General features: G+C 32.3%; 1 protein-coding gene across 1 annotated transcript in view; it reads left to right on the top strand.

The window, feature by feature from the left end:
- LOC129802482 (chondroitin sulfate N-acetylgalactosaminyltransferase 1) overlaps nucleotides 1–20340 on the top strand; it is a 61615-nt gene extending 41275 nt beyond the window's left edge. The window contains exons 3-8 of the mRNA XM_055848355.1: nucleotides 5244–5405; nucleotides 5617–6151; nucleotides 9750–10000; nucleotides 11987–12138; nucleotides 16092–16391; nucleotides 19583–20340. Of these exons, the coding sequence (XP_055704330.1) occupies nucleotides 5244–5405; nucleotides 5617–6151; nucleotides 9750–10000; nucleotides 11987–12138; nucleotides 16092–16391; nucleotides 19583–19819 (1637 nt within the window). The 3' untranslated portion in view covers nucleotides 19820–20340. The remainder of the gene's footprint in view (nucleotides 1–5243; nucleotides 5406–5616; nucleotides 6152–9749; nucleotides 10001–11986; nucleotides 12139–16091; nucleotides 16392–19582) is intronic.
- The last annotated feature ends 766 nt before the right edge of the window (nucleotides 20341–21106 follow it).

The raw sequence follows: 21106 nt of genomic DNA, 5'->3' as shown, positions 1-21106 counted from the left end.
TATTATTTCGGCGAGCATTATGAAATATGTATTTCTAAATAGCTTTTAATGCACAATTTCGAAATATATCAGACTGATAAGTCAATTCTCTTTAGGAAAAAACTTGCCAATAGTCTTCAGTGCCTCTTTGCAAAAACGTATGGAAAAATGAGATGTCGAGAGGCCCCTGCCATGATCAGTATGGTGCCCTAGTATCTTCTATTTTATTTAGTTTACTTTAATTTAATACTAGAAATATTTTACTTGGCTATTTCAAGGGGTAATTCATAATCAATCAGATTGGCTCGGGTTCCCAAAAAAATGTATGGGTTCCCCGGGTTTCCTGAAAAATATGTATGGGTTCCCCAGCCAGATTGGCTCGAGTTCCCCGAAATGAGTTACCCCTCGGGCTATTTGATCAAATTTTCATATTTGATAGACAGATCATTCTATAATTTGAGGTTATGAATGACCTAACCTAAAAAGGAGACTAAGTACATGATAAAATGAATTTTAATAATTTAGTGGAATATGAAATTATCATGATAATCTATAATTAAGTATTTTATTATAATATTTTTCATTATTATTAGTATTTGCAATATTCTATATAGAATACATTTTAAAAAATGTGAAAAATGTAAAGAATTTCAGCCTCAGAGTAATAATACGGAGAGGACGCGCTTGAACGCTTTTAAGGAGAATGTGAAATGACCTCAAAAATTGAAATGTAATCGAGTTTCTTCAATGTATGTCTTTTTTTATTTATTCTTCAGAATGTAAATAATATTTGGTCAAGGCCAGGATATTTCGAAAACTCACAAAATCGTTAATCACATCAAAAACTAATAATTTTATGGTTTTTTGATTGCTTAATAATAATAATTTATTTAATCCTTGCACACTTGTGTTTTGGGTATTGATTGCTTAAACAAGGACTTAAAACTTTTTCACGCTATACATAAAGGCCTCTACACATTGGGAGTAATTTTTGTCAAAAATTCCATTTTTGACAGAAGTTTGACATTACAACCTAGAGCGCTGCAGGCAATTTCCTTCAAAAAATCAATTTTTGACGAAAATTGCTCCCAATGTGTAGAAGCTATAAGTGTATAACAAAAGTGCGTACATCACCCGAGAAACCAGTTCCGGTTAGGATAAAGTGATATAATTTGGAATTAGTGTTACAAGTTGGACAATTCGCCGGTATAAGTTGGACATGATTTTTTTCTTGATAAATACAGTATAAAATATGTTTTTAAGCACAAGGAACCAAATTATAAAACTAAAGCATTAAAAATATACAAATAAAAATGAAGTACTAAATTTATCAAGAAAAAAAAGCCCTGTCCAATTTGTACCACTTTACCCTACTAGTGAAACTTGAAAGTCTTCCACTATAGTTTTGTATTGCCATTCTTCATTATTTATATTAACAAATAAAAGAATTCAAAACGTGGCATTTTAACAATCACATAAGTTTAAGCATTATAAAAAGATTATTTGCAATCTAAATATTTAAAATCGCGCAGAAAATGACAAACATAACAAAAAACCTAAATGTTTTCTATTATTGCATCAAATAATAGTAAAACTTTGTAATAAAATCCTTGCTGGATAGTTTTTCGTAAATATACTTGGTAAAGTAATTCTAGCTCATTCTGGTATTCCAACTTTCAAAGTTTGCATGGTAATGCTTCGCAATTTAAGAGCTCTTGTAAATAGAGTAAAAACGTCCTTCCCAAGTGGTTCCTATGGGTTACCGATCCGATTATTTTAGCCTAGAATACAGTTTCAAATTCTAAATTCTTTCGTGAACTGCTTCGACTTCTCCTACCTTTGCTCCTTCTCGCATTACAATTCATAACCTCTATTCAAGTACAGTATAAAAATGTTACATACATATACTTACACACATAAGTACAAGAGAAATTGTTTCGCTATCTTTCGTGGTGTTGTGGAAAATTTTAAATGTGAATAAAAGCTTTATGGCATACGATTTCCCAATTTTGCGGGAGCATCACTCCCAAAATGCCCTCTTTAACTCAACTCATTTCAAGTATGGAGGATGTTCATTAAAATTGAAAGTTATATATATGAAAATTTTCCTTTGTATAATGTGAGGGTGTTGGCCTCGGAAATTGGGGAAATTTTGAAACGTATTTCCCATCCAGAGATTTTCATCGCCGGAGAAAATTTAACACTGTTCCTGTATCGTTATCGTGCCTAATTAAATATAATTGCTCAGTGAAATTGACGATATGAAATAGACAGACTCATACTGATGGTGAATATTAGATATGCATGATTTTCTCTCTTTTGCTTCCTTACAAAATCCTTTGCTGTCAGATAAATGTTTTTGATTGGCATTTCCATCTTCATATGCAATCAATCGCATCAATGAAATGAATGAGCACATTAAAACAAAACACAGTCATAGGAATATGTATGAGATGCAATTATGCATCTGACGACATAATTACAACAATGATTGAATTAGGGAAGTTTAGGTGATCCATAAAAAAAAACTTTTCTCATATTTTTAATTAATTGCATAACTTTGTTCTAGAAATCTTCTTGTTAATGTCTTAAAGCCCAAATAGGCTCAGGCTGATCCTTAAAAATATTTAACATGTAAAATTTATCCAAAGAATCTCTAATCGATGATCGTAAACCTTCAATATATGAGAGTTTGGCATAAATTTTTACTGTTAAATTTTATAATTTATAATTTAAATATTACTTTATAATGTTTTTAAGGATCAGCCTGAATCTATTTAGACCTTTAGGCTTTGTGATTTATAAGTTCGAAATTGGAGGTTTAGCACAGTTTTAGAAAGTTTTTTGATTCTAAATAACGTCTAATTTTAATCAGTTTTCAAAATCTTATGAATTTATTTTTTATTCTTTTACTTATACACTGAGAGAAATCCGAAAAAGTTTAAATAACATTCCGGAAATGTTAATTTTACTCTGCATTATATTGATCCGAAATCGGTGTAAATATTATGCTTTCAGGTGTATTATGGGTTAAAGTTACCCTTTTTCATGTTAATTTTACCCTTAAAAAGGTGTCAAATTAACATTAAGAAATGTTGATATATTTTTATATGGTAAGGAACCGACGTAATAATTTTTGACAATAATCTGGTGATCGTCGGATGGGAAATTTCAGCCCAGAATAAAAAACTCTTCTTACCAGATATATTTTTACACATAAAAAGTATTAAAGTTCTGAGGAAAAAAAGTTAATCGCACCCCCGTTTTTTCTCAGTGTAATTTTCATTAAGAAAATTGCTAAAAATCTTGACTGGTTAGAAATTATAGCCATATGACTTAACTTTAGGGCCTGAAGACCATGTTATTATTATTATTATTAGAGTATTAAGGTTGTCCCAACTAAAATTTTCAACAATTTATGAAAAACGGCGGACTGTCCGTCTGATCAGTTTATCCAGTCTATACTTCCGTTCGTTCGACTATCACAAGAGCTAGAGACTAAACGATTAAAGCGTGTTCACGACAAGATTGTACCATATGATTTGATATTTTTATGACAGATGTCACTATCTCCGGATTTCCGTTGTATGTAAACATTGTAACACGTGTTTTTACCTTTCTTTTGGTGAAACTCTCATCAAATTCTGTTCATTTTTCACTGAGATACGAAATAATAATGGAAGAGAGAAGGGAACTGATTGTGTACATGTATCCAAAAAATTCTGGAATCAATTACGCGCACCTTGGGAAACTCACAAATACTTAACGCTAGACCGTCCGGAGGGTGATTCTTCGATTCCTCCACAGTAAAACCACTGTCCAGAAACCTGGATGTGGAAAAATCGGGGTATTGGAGATCTGAAGAAGAAGGCTAAACGCGTCGAGAATATTGAAGACTTCAAGAAAAAGTCAAGAAACTGCCAAGAACCGCGGTGATGATCTTATACAGGCCTTGATGGGAGAACTCAAAAAGAAGATTCGAGATTTCGCCAATCAAATACTTTAATAAAAAAAACTAATATATCTAGTAAATCCACAATGAATTAAAGTTTCAAAAAGAATTTTTCTTTTTTTTAATATTTTGTAGACTTCATTTTTAAAGCATTATTCTTGGGTGCAATCTTAACGTGCACGCGCTTTAGAGACATCGACTTGCAATATTTGTGGGATCCTCCTTTCCCCAAAAATCAATCTTAAAATCACATTTATTTTCTCTTTCATTTCGCCTCCAAAAAAAAGTTTCGATGGGGAAAGGAAAAGATTACTCTTGGATACGTTTCAGAAATCGTCTAGTCGTTATATTACGTTTATAAACGGGCTTTTTTCAAGGTTAAAGAATGGAAAGGCTCTATAGAGTTTGTTTTTCAGCCAATTTGGGCAAATTTGAGTTCGTTGGAAAGTTCTTGGAATACCTGAGAAAACTGAATCTTACCAACTGGTTATAAACCGTTTAAGAAGCGCTTAATAATTGATAATTAGTTTTTTTTACAAAATTAAATTATACTATTTCTTCTAATGTATTTTTGGGAATTTTTGAGTTGATCTTTCAATCAATTTAAAAAATATTTTGTAAAATATTCGAATTAAATAAAATATATAAAAGAACTTTTGGGAGTATATGTACCTGCGAAAATCAAAACTTTCAAGCATTTCGCAACACTAAAAAGCTTTACTCCCTCCTTTATTTTTTAAATATTCTTTGGTGCTGACAGAAACTTGAAGCAGAAAAGAAATAATTGACCTACTGACAGACTTCATTTGTGAATCAAGTTTTCTCTCTAAAAGGAATGCGATACGTTTTTTAGAACTTTTCATCCACTTTCTGTATTCCTTTTTCCTGCTTTTCTGTATTTCCTTTGTATTTAGTTTAAAGCACAGTCTAAAGTGCAAAGTTATTCATTTATAGTCGTTTTTTTTTTCTTTTTTGAAACATAAAAGTTTATGTGGAAGTTTTGCGTGAAATTTTCTCTGTACATCAGCTTCAGAGAGATTTTTATCCACTTTGAACTTATTTTACCCGTATATGGACTAAAAATGTTAGGATGGAAAGTGGTAGATGAGAAAAATTGAAGTAATTTAAAGCTTTGATTAAATTGCTCTCTCGCGAGTCAAATGTGTGGAAGGGGATTAAACTTTAAAAGTGTCTGAACGGTCTGAAGCATGGATGGGAAAGATTATGTTATGTTGAAAGTCTCACGAAAGCTATATTTCAAGAGAGATTTTACTCACAAGGGTCTTATTATGTTTTTTCGTGCAAATGATAGGTGCAAGCAAAGTGGATGTTCAGCAGCAGATTAACAGTGAAAATGAACAGCAAAGAGGATACCTGCAATTGTTGCAGCAACGAGAAGAGGAAAATCGACAAGAAGTGGCCAAGCTCACGGCGGAAATTCATTCGCTCAAACTTCAATTGATCCAATTAAAATGTAAAGCTTTTTCTACTTGTTAAGTTAATTTAAATAATGTTCACAAAGTAGGATAGATTAATCGATATTTTGCTGTGATTTGCAACCTTGTAGTTTTTGTTGTTTAATCATAAATATATTTCCCGGGTATTTTAACAATTTAATTTTGTTTAAAAATTAAAGGTTCTTTTTGTACAATGGAAAGGTTTTGCAGTAATTCCTTTTTTTGTAGCTCACTTAGGTTCATCTCTGACCTCCAGTGGACAGGAAACGGTAGTGGCTAGCAATGGCACAACAAATATTCCACCTGTGACGTCAGTACTTCATGATTGTACGGCATTTGTCAGAAAACAAGTTGGTGCTTCTGAAATCCTCCATGGTCTTCCGCTCAACAATGAGTACGAACTCATTCCCTTCAATCATTTCACCTATAGCCGGGTATATCCTATTGAACTTGGTCTGGGAAAACGCGTAGTTGAAAAGCCTATTGGGTACAAGCGGAAGGATCTTCTGGATGCCCTTAATCGGGCCCTGGAAAGTCTAAATCGAAATGTTACGAATAAGTACACATTGGATGACTTCACAGAAGGTATTTACCGCAACGAACCGACAACAGGGACCCAGTACGAAATGTATTTCCGTACGAAAGAAACCACCAATAAGACCACAAATTCCCATCATGAACATACGAATCATGGGGTGACGAAAGTCGTTGTTATGAGACCCTTTGCTCCACTTCAGACCATTCAGATGGAAGCCTATCCCAAGTAAGTATCTCTAAAATCGAAATTTTCTAACAAAAAAACCAAGCCACCCTTCCGATGTCCTAGGGGAATTCCGTAACGACATAACAATGTCATTTGACAAATTTTCATGGTAATTCGGGAGCAGAACCATATTAAAGCCCAATGAGTAGCGAATAGTCATTGCTACACTGAGAGAAATCCGAAAAAGTTAAAATAACATTCCGGAAATGTTTATTTTACGCTGCAGTTTTGATCCGAAATCGGTGTAAATATTATGCTTTTTAGGTGTATTAGGGGTTAAAGTTACCCTTTTTCATGTTAATTTTACCCTTAAAAAGTGTAAAATTAACATTAAAAAATGTTGATATATTTTTACACCTAAAAAGTGTTAAAATTATAAGGAAAAAAAGTTAATCGCACCCCCATTTTTTCGCAGTGTAAGAGCTCCATGAAGTTCTTAGTAACTGATATGAAAATCATTTTCAATTAGTTTCGGAGCGAATGTTTCGTGCAAACAAACCTATGACTGGAAAAATCGCCATTTTGAATTATTAAAGGTCGAAGGTGAATCACTTTAGTGGGCTTATTTTATAACCGATTTGGTTAAAGTTGGATTTTTGGGAAAGGTATTGAAAATAAAGACGAAATGTGAAATACGAAATGGTAAAATTCGAAATGTACTAGAATACGAAGTTTCCGCAATACGAAATGTACAATACGAACATGTAAAATACGAAATAAAATACAAAGTTTCCAGATCCCGAAATTTTAAACCTATAGCTGCATCGGTCTTCATCGGCCATGAACCGATAAAGTACCGATAAATTGAATAATTTTTTTCGAAAATCGTTTTTCTACGTGACCTTTAGTTTGTTCGCTAGCTAGAGGTCAAACGGTGCGAAATATCGACTTCTGGTCTTCGATGATCTGCCCATAAGTGGACATTATCTCGATCAATCTTTTTTTCTTTCTTATAATGAAATAGATAATCAGTTTTAAGCCATTCCACAAAGTTTGAGACACGTTCAGAATGGCATCCTGTGAAGTTCATAGGAAACACTTAAAAATTCTTAGGTATGTTGAAGATATTAACAGGATTTCTATTTCGGATTCAATTACAGGGCCACAGTCTTAATGATAAAAGAAAAACGATGAGGGACAGTAATTTCGGATTTTCGGGTACCTTTTCCATAAGGCGACTCTGGGAACCTCAAAATTACTATTTTGTCTTGTATTTTGTTTCTTCCTATAATCACGCAAAAGTCATGATTTTTATGCTATTTCAATAAGTTCCTAATTAGAGATGGTAAAATTTCAGAAATTTCACAGCAGTCGCCACCTACTTTAGGCGGAAATTTCTGAAATTTCTTGAAACTTACCAACTCTTTTCCTAATTACACTTCTTAAGTGAAATTTTAACCAAAGTCAAGAATATAAGTACAGTGGAACCTCGATAGAGTCAACCCGCGATAGAGTCAATCTACAGTAGAGTCAACAGCTATTTTTTTACTCTACGGACTCCGATAGAGTCAACTTAGACCCAAATTGTCTCCGATAGAGTTAACTTTTCCATTATTATTGAACTAATAATATTGTATGACTTTTTCGGAATTAAAATCAGTGTTTTAGTGTATCAATGTAAGGTTTTTAACACAAGAAGAACAACATTACGATAAAATTCGTATATTAACCGTGTAATAAATTTTCAACAAAATATTTTTCTTTTCGTGATTTTAAGCGTTTTGACCGATTGAAAGTTCTCTTGCCTTTTCTCTCTTGCCTTAAGGTTTTTTGATTAGGCCTATGATCCCATATGACGTGTTATCCTGTAATCACAGAAAAAAACGATTTTGGCGCTGAAAAGGAGGAGTGGGGAGGAAATGAGGGTCATAATGAGGTGGGTCATAATGTGGGGAGGAAATGAGGGTCATAACGGCTGTGTCAGGTACGTTTGTGGCCTCGGCCCCCGTGATCACATCTCCGAGCATCGCAATATCCTGGTGGGTTGTGATCTCCCATCACTTCTCCGTCTGAGAGCGGTGTCATTCCTTTTCCGTTTGATAATTTCTGGGAGACCGCAATACTTGGCCTCACTCCTGATTCCCGGGGCCTCTGCCAGGGTCCGCGGACTCTTGGTTCCTAGAGCTAGCTCGAATCAGCTCTCCCGCACGCTTTTTGTCAAGGGGATAGTTTTATATAATTCTATTCCCCCGAATGCCCGACTATCCGTTGACGGAATAACAGGGTACTTCCAGTCTCAGTCCTAATAAATTAATTTACTTTTTTTTTTTTCAATATTGCCTTTGCCTTATATCCACTTACTTAAATTTTGTCAATAACCTTTTTTTTTCTTTTTCTTCTTCTTTTGCCAAACATTGTAAGAGGGGCGAACCCTATTTGTTTGAGAAATTAATAAATAATAAATAAATAAATAATAATAAATAATAATAATCCCAAGGTTGACTTATTAGGGGGTCATCTGAAGACTCCAAGTAGATATCTCTAACCATTTAAATATTACAGAACAAGGAGAAAATGAGAAAAATTGGTTTTATTGCTTTTTTGTGAAATTCAGAGCCAAAGTTATAACGAAAAGAACAACTATCAATCTCTTTTTTTTTTCATAGAATAAAAGTTTAAAATAAATTCTAATTAATAACGTTAATTGCATCAGAATTTTCAACAATAAAATATTTACTGGAGCTCTTCTAAAAAGAAGTGAAAAAAGAAGTGTTTAAGACACTATTTTCTTATTTTAACATCGTGGATGGACCTAAATATTATCACATGGATAGTAATTTTACACTTAAGATACTTAATAATAATAAAAACATTCTGTAAAATTATTCTTTAATCTCCAACTTTTGCTCAAACATACGACTTTTTTGGATCAGAGGGTGCAGAATTTATGGGTTAATTAAACAAAATATTCTATTATCGTATTAAATTTATCAATTATCTTGTACAAACATAAAATAATACCCCTTTATATCAAAATTTTACATGTTAATTGATTTTTTCGGACTCCGATAGAGTCACCGAATCCAATGGAGTCCACGGGCCTGGAAATAATTAGTTGACTCTATCGAGGTCCCACTGTATTAAGTAAAGTGTCATTCACTTGACTGCTCTTTACTCTCAAGAAATTTGTTAGATTCTATTGCTCTTGTGGCTCTTGTTATATGGGATGTAAAGATAAAACTAAAATCTTCTATCTTATTAAAACTTGTTTGTCTCCATCATTTCTAAAGACCTTTTGGAGGGTAACTTTATAGTACATATTTTAATTTTCTTATTATACTTTCTCATACAAGAAGTGAGGCAACAAAATGATAAGAATCGCACAAATTATGCTAAATATACCATCTTAAATGTTAAGGGTTATTTAATGGACTTGCATAAATCTTCATGAAGGCCTCTATAGAGGCAAAATATAGCATATATACTAAATACTTAATGGTGCTGGATATAAATTTAGCATATGGTGAATATTGTGAAGAATTCTCGACCGGAGAAAATGTACATCATTATAGATGGGGGTGTGAAAATGAAATTGAAAATTATTTGAAGTGATAATTCACTTCCTTAATGTGGTCGTTTCCTCTGGCTTCCATTTCAGAGTGCATGAGAAGGAGTTGATTCATATAATACTGCCGCTGTCTGGACGTTCGGCTACTTTTCAGAATTTCATGGATAAATTCTTTCGCATTGCACTCACGCACGATCGACGTGTTCACTTAACAGTGGTATACTTTGGAAATGAGGGTCTTCAGGAAGCGCGCGCCATCATGAGTCGTGTTCTGGGTGCCAAAAATGGAGGAAATTCATCCAATTTAAAACTTTTAGCTTTAAATGAAACTTTCTCGAGAGGTGAGTTATTCAGATTTCATTTCAAATTATCTTAATGGAAATAAACAAGATAGTACCAATGAATAAATGAGATACAAATCGATGAAAACTCAATAAACTAAATAACTATGACAACTTCTATAGGGTAAAATGATATAATTTGGAATTAGTGTTACAAGTTGGACAATTCGCCGGTATAAGTTGGACATGGTTTTTTTCTTGATAAATACAGTGCAAAATTTGTTTTTAAGCACAAGGAACCAAATTATAAAACTAAAGCATTAAAACTATACAAATAAAAATGAAGTACTAAATTTATCAAGACAAAAAGCCCTGTCCAAATTGTACCATTCATTGTCCAACTTGTACCACTTTACCCTACGTTGAAAAATTTTGAGTACTAAAAAGAAATAAGTACTAAAAATGATTTAGTATATTTTGTTTTTATTAATTTACACGTGTTTTTCGATTTTATCTCTATTAATTTATATTAAATGAATTCAGATATTTAATTAATTAAGAAACAGGTCTTTTAATCTGAAAAATATATTTATTTAGAAAATGTTATATCTTATTTTTCTTTCTCTATTCACGATTTCTTATTTTGAGAGTGTAAAATTATCTTGAAGGCTGACTGTTTCTCTTAGATTTTTTTAAAATTTTAAATTGGTATTTCAATGTTGGATTTTTAATTATTTCAACATTTTATTTTGAAATTAAAATCTTAAGAAATTAATTATTAGTACATGCATTTCCTAAATATTTAGTTCTACCTTTAATTAATTAATCTTAAATATTATCTGTAACTAGCAGAAACCAAGAGAGTTTGTGTCAATTTCTTTTAGTACATGCTTGTACTATATGTTACCTTCAATTGTTTTATATTTTTCCTTAATTATTGTTGCGTGAGAGTACTCTAAATTTATGAAATTTTATCGAATTAAACAGATACCTCGTGAAATTTAAATCTCTAATCATTTTTACTTAGTGCAATTGAGCTATTATGATTCATGCTAAAAGTCAGTTTAGTACTGGCTCATTTAGTACATTTTTAATATATGTCTTGAAGCGAATGGGATATCTAAAACAAATTGTTTACATAACAAACAATTCACTGTTTCACAGAAGAAACTGAACATTTCTTTAAAAAAAATTTTAGAACAGTCATGTGCTAAATATTATCTTAAATATTTATACATTTTTAATATATGTCTTGAAGGAAATTGTATATCTAAAACAAATTGCTTACATGACAAACAATTCACTGTTTCACAGAAGGAACTGAACTTTCTTTAAGAAATTCTTTAGAACAGTCATGTGCTAAATATTATCTTGAATATTTGCATTTTTAGTATATGTCTTGAAGTGAATTGGATATCTAAAACAAATTGTTTACATGATAAACAATTCACTGTTGCACAGAAGAAACTGAACATTTCTTTAAAAAATTCTTTAGAACAGTCGTGTGCTAAATATTATCTTGAATATTTGTACATTTTAATATATGTCTTGAATCGAATTGAATATCTAAAACAAATTGTTTACATGACAAACAATTCACTGTTTCACAGAAGAAACTGAACATTTCTTTAAAAATTCTTTAGAACAGTCATGTGGTAAATATTATCTTAAATATTTGTTTTTTTTTTTGATAATTGTAAAAGCACTGGATTTTACAATATAATGTTTTAATTACGAGGGTGTACTAAATGTTTTCATCCATTTATAATTACAATATTGAATGTAATACAAAGGCCATAATTAGTGTTGTGAAATGAGATAAACAATCTTTTAGTTGAGCTCTATGACGTTGTTGGCAAAATGTATACAGAGAAAACCTAAATTATGTAACATTATACTGAAAGTTTTCTCCATAGTACGGTTCTATATTGAATCTTTCCTTATACTTGTGTATTATCTTGTCTATTCTTCTCTTTGAAACATAAACAGGAAAATTTCCTCACGGTTATATTTTTTTGTTTTTTTTTCCTTTTTTTTCTCCAACAGCCAAAGGACTACGGGTCGGCGCCGAGAAAGTATGGGACGCTACGGACAAGAGCAAAAGCAAAGATGTCCTTTTATTTATGTGTGATGTAGATATCGTGTTCAGTGCTAAATTCTTAGATAGATGCCGATGGAATGCCAAACCCGGGAAAAAGGTGAGTTGACATTTTTCCCTCATGGATCGTCCTTTGAGTCCCAGAAGCATCTCCTGTCCCGACATCCTTCCACATGAGTGACTTTTTTGTGATGTTTTGTTATGTGAATTAAGGTGGTAGATTTTGATTGAAATTGAATCACGTGCACTGCATTCCAAAAAGCTCTTCCACGTCCACATCAATACTCCACACTCTCTGGGGATGAGGTGGAATTAAAACTTTTCAAACTTGTTCCATCAGTATTAACTTAAAGTTATTATGGTTGTTCACATCGTTGGTCGTGGTAGTTGTCTTTTTATTTTGGCATACACCTCACTGCTCTGAAAACAATAAAGTGTTTTTACAGTATACGTGGGATGTGAGAAAATATCCCTTAAATCGAATTTGGAAACAATTTATGTCAACTATTCAAATTCAGTCTACTTCTAGTAATTTGAATTTATCTCTAGAAATACCTATGTGTATTTTAAATAATTTGTTTCCGTATTTGCATATTCATGAAGACCCTTTCTTTCGACAGAGAATTCAAAATAGTTGAATAAGCACAAACTACTGATATAAATGTTGGGTTAGTCTTTCGGTAAATATATAAATTTGTTGTGAATTATTATTGTTGCCGGAACTCTAACGAGAGAGCAAGTATAATCGATTGATTTTTTTTAAATACGCAAAATTTCCATCTACCCCGGAAACTACTTTTCTTTAAGACATTATTTGCTAATCAGGCAATTTCTGACAAATAAATTATATCACATATTTGTCCATCTGTCCGTGTGGCCATCGTCAGAGCTTTATGTCAAACTTTAGAGCTTTAGGTGAGATAATGGCTTGTAACCTTTGGAGCAAGCCCCCATAAGTCAACCCAAAGATTGTTAACATGCTCTTACTGGCCATTAATATTATTATATGTTTTCATTCATCAATAAGATTTTTAAAGAATTATCAGATAATTGATGCTAAAGAGATACCGTATCCAAATAAGGAGTTCGAGTTCGTTAATCGCAAATCATTATCGACTTAGGGCAGAATCACATTGACAATAAAATGCTCGCCGTAGCCCCACCGTATTTCGTTAATTTACGCATTTTGATTACAATTCTTACGTAAATTCTCGATTAACGTATTACCTTATCTCATAGTCGGTTGAACTAGGTGAAAATGATATAAGAAAATTGAAGAAATAAAACAAAAATTCGATAAACGGTGAGAGAAAAACTGTGCAAATTATTTCTCTTACAGTTTTTTTTTGCTTACCGTTTATCGAATTTTCGATAGTTTTCTTCAATTTTCTTATATTATTTTGACCTAGGGCCACCGAGTCTGACATAAGGTAATAGAGTAATCGAGAATGTGCGTGTATTGAAAATGCGTAAATTAACGAAATACGGTGAGCATTTTACTTTCAATGTGATTCTGCCCTTAAGGTACATTTATATCGTATTAACGTGGTAAGGGACCCACTCTATCATCTGCTATTATTCTGTTCTTTTTAACTAAGATTCTTTATTTAGTGTTTGAACTCAAAGATAGAGCACTTATATAATCCGCTTTTTTCCAACTTGTCGCGCCTCTAGAGCTTAAACGATAAAAGATATCAACTTCCGGTCTTCGAAAAAACATTGTTTCCAGACTTTTTTCCCTTTTTTCCTCACCTCCCTCTATCCGTTGCAAAACCATGTTTTTTTGATTATTTCGAAAACGGTACTAAAGGTTTCTTTGACTTTTAGATAGGCTTTAGAGGTAGACTAGGCGAACATTTCGACCATACATATCTGTGAGCGGAAAAATTGCCATTTTGAATTACTGAAGCTCTAAAGTCAATCATATTGGAAGGCTTTTTTTAATCGATTTGGTAAAAATTGGATTTTTTGGAAAGATATTGAAATTTCGAACATGACTGAATTAGTTTATATCGGTAATGAATCGGTTAAATAGGGTGGAACGTGCTACCTTCGTACGACTCAAGCTTCGGCAATTAATTTTTTTCTCTATGTTCCTTATGGATTTCCCCCATAGGGGGAAGTGGGGCACCTTTGAATGTGTGACAGCTTTGAAATTGGGTTTTTTTCTTCTATTTTCAAATGGAATTGAAGCTCATCATGATCTATAATTTAGCTTCGCAATTGGTTTGTTGAGCTAAATTATATCATAATAAGGTCCAGTTTTATTTAAAAATAGGAGAAAAAAGCTCAATTTCAAAGCTACCCCAATTCAAAGGTGCCCCACTTCCCCCTAACTCTTTTCTGAAAATTTGAGGCATTGGACTAGCTAGTAAAATATAATATTATAATGGGCCAAATTCATTTATAGCACATTGAAAAAAATAATTTGTGCGAAGCATAAATCGTCCGAAGGTAGCGCGCTTTCCCCTACCGATAATTGAATCATTTCTTATATGGAATTATTTTTTACTTGACCTTAAGTTTGATCCCAAACTAGAGGTCAATCGGTAAGAGATATCGACCTCCGGTCTTTGATGACCCCCCACACCATAAAGGGACATTATCTCGGACGATCGCTGCCCTCCACCTTTTTCAAAACCATTTTATTTCTTTTTCTCAAAATTGTCCTAATGCTTTTCAATTATTTTCGGATATGTTTTGGGGGTACACCAGGCGAACATTTCGTCCAAACATACCTATGGCTAAAATATCGCCATTTTGAATTACTGAAGGTCCAGGTATTGTTATTTCGAACCCGACTATGTTATGGTAATGAAAACTTCTTAACCAATTTTCTAGCTCGGAATTGATTTCTGATTTTTGAATCAATTTAATCGGTAGTAAGGGAAGGTGCCCATGCTTGATACCATTGGAAGCTTTGTAAAGACTAAATTTTTCCCATGTTTCTCAATAAACGTGACTCCGCAATATATTTTAAAAACTGGCCACTTTCCCATAGTTTTTAAAATATGGTTGCGATGAGTCACATTATATATTGTGAAACATAGAAAATTTAGTCATTACGAAGCTTCCAATGGTATCAAGCATGGGCATTTTCCCCTAAACCGTTATGCATACAAAAATTGTGAGAAAAGTTAATTCACGGATAGCTCTATCTCTTAGGTTCCACCATTCCGCGAAGCTGGAACTCTTTGTCATCTTTTTTTTAAATTCTAATTCCAATATTTTACTGCCTGAAAAATATTTTTTAAACAATATCTTCGTATCATTAAATATTTTATTCCATAAAATATTGTAATCTTATAGCGTTCTGTCGATGTCTTGACCTTAGAGTGGTTTCAATCCATTTTAATTCTAGTTAATCAATAAAGTTATAAGACAAAAAAAGACTAAAATATTTCAAAGGATTGACAATGGAATTTCATGTGGAATATAAAAGGTTTATAAAATACTTTCCAGAATGATGCGACTATTTTCTAACAAAAATTTTGTATTTAATGAAGTTGTAAGCCAAAAATCTTCATGTTTGTGCTACTTTCTAGCACAATATTCTTGTCCAAGCGTAAATTAATATTGTTTGTGTTGTGTCATATAGTATAAATTTTCAATGGACCCTTCAACATAAAAGTTTCCCAGTTTTTGTTGGGAAAATATGAAGCCCGATGACATTATGTTTTTAAGTTCTGTAAAATATGGATTAACTATGTAATATTATATATATGAGCATCGACCCATAAAGTAGAAGATTTGTGTACAGAGGACCATTTAAAACTTTGTATATATACTATTGAAGAGGAAGTTAATCATTTGACTGGTCATTTTCCGGGAGCAGTGAAAACTTTTCAAGAGCTCTAATATGTTTTCATATTATATGAAAATTTCTCATTTGCACAACCACTCAAAGTATGATTTTAATAGCTATACTACCCTCTTCATGCATTCACCCTACTCTAAATTATGCGAGAGTGTGTGTCCATTCAATTTGGCTCACTCTCGGTCTTTCAGAAAATTATTGCTCTTGCTTAAATTGCATTTACGGTGTATACACAGGTTTACTACCCGATCGTGTTTAGTCTCTACAATCCACATGTAGTGTACACACTTCAGGGTAGAGAATTACCCCCCGAGACTGACCAACTGCACATATCTCGTGACACGGGTTTCTGGCGAGATTTTGGATACGGTATGACGTGTCAGTATCGATCGGATTTTCTCAAAGTACGGGGATTCGACGAAGAGATCATTGGATGGGGTGGAGAGGATGTTATGTTGTACAGGAAGTACGTTAGATCGTCCATTAAAGTTATTCGAGCAACAGATCCTGGCATTTTTCACATTTGGCATCCAAAGGTGAGTGAAAAGTCCTATTTTATACGATCAATAAGAATAAATAATACTACGGAAGTACATCTAAACAATTTGATATTTTAAACATACACTTTTGCAATTATAGTCAAGTGTGATAATTCGGGCGCTTCGCTATCTGGATCGTTTAATAATATTTTTATTTTCGTAATATAGTCATAGTAACATAATATAACTATACAAGTTTGAGAAAAAACAAAAATAATATTTTTATCCATTAAATAAGTAAGTGTAATCGACTCATTTCAATCTTGTGACAGCTGGGTTCTTCACTAAAAATTTTCTAGCAGTGATAGGGTAAGTGTGCCAAATTCCGGCCAGCTCGCAATTCCGGCCACCTTTTTTATTAATCGAATTTCCATGTTATTTTAGTTTTTATATACTCTAGAGATTATACAATGCAAAAGAATAACAAAAAATGTAGTTTCGACAAATGAGATGACGTGAAACAGACATTGAAGAACTCCCGAAGAGCAAGGAAGTATGAGAATAAAGGTGGCTGAAATAGGAGACCAAAGCCATGTTTATATTTTTATTCATTTTTATATTAAGAATGATTTTAGAGAAAATAAAGACGATAAATTGTTAACAAGTTTCCAAGCAACACTCCTTGAGACTTTGAGACTTTGGCGCTTGAATGCAACTATGCCGAAATTTGGCATACTTACCCTATTTTCGCTAATGACAGCTGGTTGATTGAAAACATTTATTGTTTTTTCCTTGTGAATAAAGTATTTTAAATCCAAAGGTTTAATTAAAAGTGAATTAGCGAAAAGGCGTCCCAGTTAGTGCATGCTGACTTATTTCAGTATTATCATTATTTTATAAATTTTCTTTAATATTTTTGATAATTTTTTTATATTATGTTTCTGAATGAAATAGTGAATAATTCTATGGATTTAGAAGAAGTAAAAAAGAATTTCATCAGTCCAAAAATAAGCGTTAAAGTAGCACTCTTCGGAAAACGATCCAGTTACCCCACCTTACTATATATGCTTAAAAAATTCATTATCGCTGTGAAATTCTTAAAATATTTTGTTTGTTTTTTTAATCTGGCGTGACCTACGTAACCCCTTAAGAATCATCAACACCGATTGCTTTACCATTTCCGATAAATGGAATAAAAGGCATAAATTAGATTTTCTATTTTATAATAGCTTTCAATTGTTAAAAAACACTATTTTAAAATCAGTGTTTTATAGACAAAAATTTGACAAATAGTAATGCATAGGGTGGAGTAACCACTTATCGCCATGGTTAGGAAAAACAGGAATAAATTTTATTATAACTTTTGAAGTCCTATTACAAGATAACTCAAATTTGACACAAAACTATTTATATGTATTGACTCTAGATTCGTGAAAACAATAGTCCTAGTATTTAACGCTTGACTACTTAAAAAAAAACTTATTTTTTTTAATAATGCAAAAATAACCACTTCGTCGCCAGTTTTCACCACTTTTAGCCAGTTTTGTAACCACTTCTCGCCACCCACTTGAAAAGGTTCAAACTCGATTATTTTAGGCAATATTATAAAAAGAATACATTCAGCATTTCTTTTCTCTCATGATCACCCAATTATTACTCACTTTAAACGATTTGTCTTCACTTTTATTTGAGAAATCAAATTAGAGATTTTTTGCAGAAAGTAAAAAATGCAGATTTGACAATTGAGAATCCACGAATGAAGTTAGCGTCGCCTATTGGAAAGAAATGGCGACAGGTGGTAAAATCAATCCCATAATATAACCACTTTTCGCCATGCCTCATTTTTATATAAAATTAATATAAAATGAAATATTAATTAACTAAATACAAATTTTATGTATTCTACAAGTGTAATTAAATATTCAATAGAGAAATGATTTATCCAAAAAGGTATTTCTTGCTCGATGAAAATTTGATCACACTTAGTATATTTGGTAAGAAATATTGGACTCACTGCACTTGCTTAAAATATTACTCTAAAAAATGCTTAAAATCGTAAATCCAAAACGAATAATTATTATTCTTCGACTCTATACGTATAGCAGCAATAAAAATACAAAGAACTTTGCAGCTCATTTATTTCATAAATCGCGAAAAATAGCGATTTCAATTTAAATGGCGAAAAGTGGGACACTGGCACTGGCGAGAAGTGGTGAGTCCACCCTACAGTATAAAAATTAAAGATTTTTCCACAATAGAAAGCGAAGGAAATATTTTCTAAATCTGCATACTACATTTCGGTTCTAAAAGGATAATCATGTATTGTCCTTAATAATTGGCTCACTTCTTTGTAGTTCTTAGAGCAACGTTAGAAATAAACCCATATCGATTTAAATTAGAAAAGGTTCAGGATGTCTAATTCAATTGTACAATTTCGAAGTTATTTTTGAATGAAAATCAATTATGTTGTTATGAAAAGTCTGTCTGATTTAGTACCATATAGAGTAACGTGTGGTATTTCTGGACAAGGTGCTTTTCGGGACATAATATGGGTATTTTGGGACAAATCAAAAATCCTATAAATATTTGTTTACTTTTTACCTTTCTTTTTACCTTTTTTTATTTATTTTCTTTTTTATTTGTTTTTTTTTTGTTTTTTATCAGATAAACATAAAACTTCTGAAATTTTATTTAATTTAACGCTTGAAATACGCGTGAATTATGAGTGTCACATTTCATTTTTTAGAAAACCTTCAGTGTGGTCAATTTTGCAGATGTTAACACAAACAGTGCTTAGTTTTTTTCGATTTAAGTCACTTTAAAAGTGAAATTTAAACAAAATTTTTATGAGAGAGTGAAGTTTAGAACTTCTACTTAAAGGTGAATAATCAGGCTTAGGGAAATTTATTTACAGAATAGCGACTTTTGTCTGTCCCAAAAATATCCAACTGTCCTGAAATATACCATTATTACTTCTTTACATTTTTTTTGCTATTTTGTATAAAAAATTATGCATTTTCAACATTTTTCGATAAAAATCTTATTCTGGATAGCATAAGGAACATAAATATTTGTATCAATAATGATAAAAATAATTTGAGAAGTCGTTAAGCTGTTTGAAACTTGAAAGTGCTAAAAAGTGTCCCGAATTACCACACACTACCCTATGTAGGGGTGCTTAAAGCTTTCCTTTCAAGCTCTCTGGCTTTTATTGCAACTGCCAACAAAATCTTCCTTGAATTCTCTAGGTGTGTACAGGTGTTGAAAGTGGGCAGAAACTCACAGAAGCTCAATATCATGCTTGTATTCGTTCTCGAGCATTGAATGAAGCATCTCATGCTCAACTGGGCTTCCTGGCATTTCGGGATGACATTGCAGCACATTACCAAGATGATACCAATGCTACAAAGCTGCTGCATGCGCAACCACAGAAACTGCCCACAAAACGCATTCCAACATTGGCCACCGCTCGAAAGACCACCTGATCCTACGTGGGACACCAGGAGAGCTTTTGGAAAATTGAATTTTGAACCACAAAATTTCTCATGAGCAGTTTTCCAGAAAAGCGCTACAGAGTGATGTGTATATGTAAATATCTAGGAAATAATTTTCCATTTCAATTGTTATCTCTTTCACCAATACCAAAATGGTATATAAAATGTGTGGAACAGAGAGGAGAAAAAAAGAGTTATTTCTACTGGGCTCTGAGATAAAAGGTAAATGTACGAGATTGTGAAAATGTGTAAGAGAGAAAAAAAGTCCCGTCATATTTTACACCGGAAATAATTTCGCCTTTAAATGCTATTTAGTACAGAAATAGTTGGGTTCTATGTGATGGGGAGGGGACAGCGAAGAGAATTGGCGCAAAAAAAGTTCTGCCGATAGCTAAATGGAGCGCGCAAATTTTCATGGTGCTAGATGTGAAAAAAAAACTTTGTGGGTGATTTCAAAGAGAAGTAAAATGGGATTTTAACGAAAAAAAAAACACAACACTGATAGATGAAAATGGTGAAAAAAGAGCGGAAAGGCAAGATTAAAATTGCTCCAATTTGAAATATGTGAAATCATGAATATATAAAAAAAATAGAAAAAATGATTGACTAAACACAATAAAATACACATTATGGCGTGAGGCTGAGAAAAATGGGACATTGAGTGAAAATAGCATGAAAAATTGGCACAATTGCAATTTGTCTGTTGATAGAATAAATCTTTTGTTGCATTTTGAAATATATTTTGTACTAAAGTATTTTTACGCCAAATTTTCAGTTTGTTATATGCACAAATAAAAATTTAGAGAGCGCAAATTTGTTACAATGAAAGTGAAAAACAAAAACATTTTCTATCCATTCGGAAAATTCAAAATCTCTGTGATTCCAACGTTTTAGTGGGAATCTGTGGGATGAGATAGCTTGCAAAAAAGTATCATATTTATGTCAGTTGCACTGCACATGCTAGAAATTTCATCCAAATATGAACCATAGAGATATTCTTCGCAATTTCCCATTCAAATACATAAGATTTTTATCCATCAGGTCCAAACAGTATTAAATGAACTGACACTGGAGGAAATATTCTAAGGGGAAAGGTTTGTAAAATATTTGTTTTTTTCCTTCCAAGAAGGTTTCGAACAGTCCCTATTAAAAGAGACGTGCCACATCGATGAAAATGACATGGAAATTTCAAAATAATTGGAAGTGAGATACCCTAAAATTGAGGCACATATGAAATAGGATTTTATGGTTCTATAGTAACTATACCAAATTTCGGCC

Source organism: Phlebotomus papatasi, chromosome 2 (genome assembly GCF_024763615.1).
Source record: "Phlebotomus papatasi isolate M1 chromosome 2, Ppap_2.1, whole genome shotgun sequence".
Taxonomy (NCBI): Eukaryota; Metazoa; Arthropoda; class Insecta; order Diptera; family Psychodidae; genus Phlebotomus; species Phlebotomus papatasi.
Note: the sequence above shows the minus strand (reverse complement) of the source record. Positions and strands in the feature narration are given on the sequence as shown.